At 37.4% G+C, this 4,041-nt stretch overlaps 1 protein-coding gene across 1 annotated transcript; it reads right to left on the bottom strand.

The window, feature by feature from the left end:
- Nucleotides 1–342: 342 nt before the first annotated feature.
- Nucleotides 343–3,712, bottom strand: LOC147499858 (ADP,ATP carrier protein 2, chloroplastic-like). Its single transcript, XM_086561625.1, has 5 exons — nt 2,842–3,712; nt 2,136–2,393; nt 1,898–2,041; nt 1,404–1,751; nt 343–1,206 (listed from the first exon to the last, which is right to left on the bottom strand). The coding sequence occupies exons 1-5, from the start codon at nt 3,562–3,564 to the stop codon at nt 664–666; spliced, it is 2,016 nt and encodes a 671-aa protein (XP_086417751.1). The 5' UTR covers nt 3,565–3,712; the 3' UTR covers nt 343–663.
- Between the last annotated feature and the right edge of the window lie 329 nt (nt 3,713–4,041).

Raw genomic sequence — 4,041 nt, 5'->3', positions numbered from 1 at the left:
TATTGGGAGTGACACATAGGAGAGAAAATCCGATAGTAGATAGTAGATGTGTATGATGATCCTTGACTTCTAACTTCTAAGAGCTTCCTTGTCGAAAATGACAGCTTTCATAAAGAAAAAAATGGGTTGTAACTTGTAAGAGATGGTTGGAACTTGGAAGCAAAACTCAGTCACTTTACGTGTATGCTTATGGTGAAGAAAGATAGCCATGATTAAATTCATGGTATCTAAACTAAAACCAAACATTATGTTTTTTTTCGTTTTTTTGGGGAAAACCAAGTAATTCAAGAGCAGAACTGGTTTCATGAATTAAAGTGTGAAAAACATCTACAGATATGAGACTTTGAAAATAAATAAATCGTACATTCATATATTTCTCTTCTTTCGTACACATATTATTCGAATCCAAAACCGATGAGAGAATAAACTGATACTACTAAATACTAATACCGCACAAAACATTATTCATGCCTCAACTTCATGGCTACAACAACCACATATTCCAACTTACGTGCTCAATCTCGATCAATCGCATTATTGTTGCCATTTTCAACATCTCATACTATCATCAGCAATCACGATCACCACCTGCCACAGCCCTAACTAACAGGATTGGCATACTTTGATTGTGCAAGGCCAATCTGAGCTTTCTTTAAATGTAGCTCAAAGAGTTTTATCAGGCAATCCATTCTCCTTTGCAGCTACGTCAGCACTTCCTTCAAGCTCAGTGGCTTCTGCTTCACTAGTCAGTGTTTGCTTTTTAACAGCCAGTATTGGCTCCTCAACTTGATCATTTCTGTTGAGCTTCCTTACAGTGAGACGCTCATGTCCCCCAGAAGAGGATAGGTCCTCAACCAGTGGGACATACTTACCCTCGATGAATCCCATAGGGTTTAAGGTGCTGACAAAACGGTATGTAATACCCTGCTTCGGTTGGAGGTTTCCAGTGAGCTTGGGGTTTACGGCCGAAACCTTCCCCTCAATTAGTTTGTCCTTAAGGTCTTTCTTTATCATGGGAGTGAACTGATTGTCCAACGATCTGGCAGCGGCCAACCACGCTAGCACAATTATAAGCAAAATGCCTCCAAGATAGGGTGTTGAATTTGCAAGGGAACCAAAAGTTAAAATGAGGAACTGTTGGATCAAAGCACCTCCTGACTTCCCTAACGGATTGCAGACCACATCAATTGCTGCTTTTCCTTTTAACTGGTACATTAAGGAATGATCAATTAGCAGGCTACATTACCAGAGTCAATCTCAATTTTTAAAAGATCATACAAAACAAAACATTAACCTTCAATTTCTATTTGTTCAGATTGCAGGCGTAAAAAGATTAAAAAAAAATCCCCACAAAATTTTGCGTATCTGAAGCATTAACTTTTATGAAAGGAAAGGATGTTCACCTTTGTGTCTTCATCCAACGGAATGTAGGCCATCTCTTTGCAGGGATCAAATAAGCTGTATTTGGCACTCTTGCTAAAAATATTCTGCAAAGCCCCAACATAAACTGCCGCTAGAAGAGGTGTTACACCGAGTGTCCCAAACACCGGGGCCAGAGGATCACTAAATAAAACCAATGAAAAGAAAGCGACTCCTGTGACTAGCAGAACACTTGGTGTTATTGCAGCGGCTACACCCCATCCGAATTTGCGAAAGATGACTCGACTAAGAAGCATCATTGAAAATGTAGCAATTCCAGTGAGGGAAGAGAAATCACCCATGAAAGCAGAGTACTCATTCGGACTTGGAAACTACAAAACGGAATTTCTATTTTTCTGTCAGTATGATAATTTTATCACTGTGATCAGTATCGTAAACATGATAATGATATTATCATTGCTTGACACATGAAAACAACAGAATCAAAGACAAGGTGAATAACAGGATTTTCTTTTACCTGTGCCTTGAGCTTTGATTTCCATGTAACTTCAACAAGATTAATACTGATACCATAAGCAACGACCAAGGTTGCAAGATCCCTTATGTACCTTGAAGATAATAAAAACTTAAGACTTTCCATTGTTCCCATCTTTGTCTTTTCCTATTAGACAAAACAAAAAGATATTCAACATCACAAACTGAAAATGGCTAGCATCATATAAATACAAGACCTTGAAGCATTTTGTTTAACCAACCTTCTTCTTCTGCTTCCGACCACCTTCTGGCTTGATAGCCCGATTCATTCCCCAATAGATTCCACAAATAACAATCCCTAACCCCACCACAATACTCAGCATTCCTTTGAGAGATACAGCCCATCCATCAACTCCTGGTCCTAAATTCTTCCTTAAGTTGGAGAAATATTTCACAGTTCTTCCTGAAAAAACAAGTGCAACATTTGCTCCCAGCCCAAACAGTGGATAAAACTGAGAAGCTTCATCTACAGTAGTAATCTGCACCCAAACAGACAATTTTGCTATTGAATTAAACAATTACATATAGCTGTGACAAAGTGTATATACACACAAAAAAGGGGATATGCTAAGACAGAAGTTCTATATATGAGTCCTTTTGTTAGAAAGTCTATATGTAAGTCACAAGCAATAAACATATCTAAAATCTGGAAAACAAGACCTTGACATTACTATCCATAGAAGTTCCAAATCAGTTAGGGTATAAAAATCACAAATTAATCAATAAAACCAACAGATATTGTCAATCCTAACTGCATTGCAAACTACATGAGCTTTACAATCCCAAACTAACAACAACGGAGCTTCAATAATAAAGGTAGTAAGTTCCAGTTATACACTTGTACAATATTGTACACTTTGAGGTAAAATACATTAATCATATATTCACCAAACTCATATAAGCTACGCAACTTTGACAATATCTCACCTGATTAGCATATCCCCAGAATAGCAAAGAAACCACCACACTTCCCCAGAGTTCAGCCATGACATAGAAAACGCAGAAACTCCATATCCTCAAAATAGCAATTGGACCAAGAAAATTAGGACCAAGAATTTCCAGAAGCCGATCCGCAAACCCAATCGGATGAATCAAATTAACATTCGGATACAAAACAAACGCAAACGCACCAAAAAACGCGATAAATGGTACCATACAAGCATAAAAAAGCGCCTCTTTCGAAAGCACATTGGACAACTTGTTATAAACAATCATAAAACCAATAGCAGTAGGCAAATTTACCCAAGTTTTCAAGAAGGGTATAATCTCAGCACTGCTACCTTTAGCTGTAACAACTAAAACATCTTTGGTGTCTCTCAGAATAGTGTAGTTGAACAGAATACAAAAGAACATAAGTCCTAATGGTATAACCTTTTTCAATGTAACAAGTTCCACACCCAAGAACTTGACTGGTTCCGAAGTAGTACTAGTACTAGTAGATGAAGAAGAACGGATTTGAGAATGGGCATGGGGTAATTTTGTGAAAAGAGATGGAGTATGGAATATTGAAAGTGATGAAGCTGGAAATTGAGTTGGGGGAATTGTGAATTGAGTTCGGGGAATTGTGTTGAGTTTGAGTTGTCTTTGGGTTATTTTGAAGTTGAGTTTGGGAAGTGATGGGTGTGTTGTTCTTATTAGAAGTGCCTCCATGGTACTATGATTTTAGTTAATTTTTTCTTTCAACTAATTTTACACTCTAGAAATATGTCACTGATTGTTATTCTATCTGTAACTCTTGGTGCGCTCACTGAGCTGTGCCTTTGAAGACAAATATTCTATACAAGTTTATTTATTCAAGAAAATATCTGATTGATTAAGAGTGAAAATTATTAAGTCCATCACTAGGGGGATTAGATTAGGAGGGCATAGTTGACTTTTATGTGCCAGCCGACAAGGCACAAGCCACGGAGACGGCAAATATATATTGCCTCCTCGGTGTTTGTTTTTTAAAATAAAATGAAATAAAATCCCACTATGGAATGGAATGGAAATGAAATAATTTTAAATGGTATGTGTTTGGTGAACCTGGGGAAAGGAAAGAACCTGGGGAAAGGAATAATCGTGTTTGTTTTGCAAAAGTATGGAAAGGAATAATTGTATTGTTGAGTGGAGTGTATTAGTAGTAAG

Source organism: Coptis chinensis, chromosome 5 (genome assembly GCF_015680905.1).
Source record: "Coptis chinensis isolate HL-2020 chromosome 5, ASM1568090v1, whole genome shotgun sequence".
In the NCBI taxonomy this organism is placed as follows: Eukaryota; Viridiplantae; Streptophyta; class Magnoliopsida; order Ranunculales; family Ranunculaceae; genus Coptis; species Coptis chinensis.
The sequence above is the reverse complement of the archived record's forward strand: the minus strand, read 5'-3'. Positions and strand labels throughout refer to the sequence as shown.

Coding starts and splice junctions, on each gene's coding strand:
- LOC147499858 (XM_086561625.1), bottom strand. CDS start 3,564: ATGGAGGCACTTCTAATAAGAACAACACACCCATCACTTCCCAAACTC. Junction 2,394..2,841: donor TCTGGGGATATGCTAATCAG/GTGAGATATTGT, acceptor GTTTGGGTGCAG/ATTACTACTGTAGATGAAGC. Junction 1,752..1,897: donor AATCAAAGCTCAAGGCACAG/GTAAAAGAAAAT, acceptor TCCGTTTTGTAG/TTTCCAAGTCCGAATGAGTA.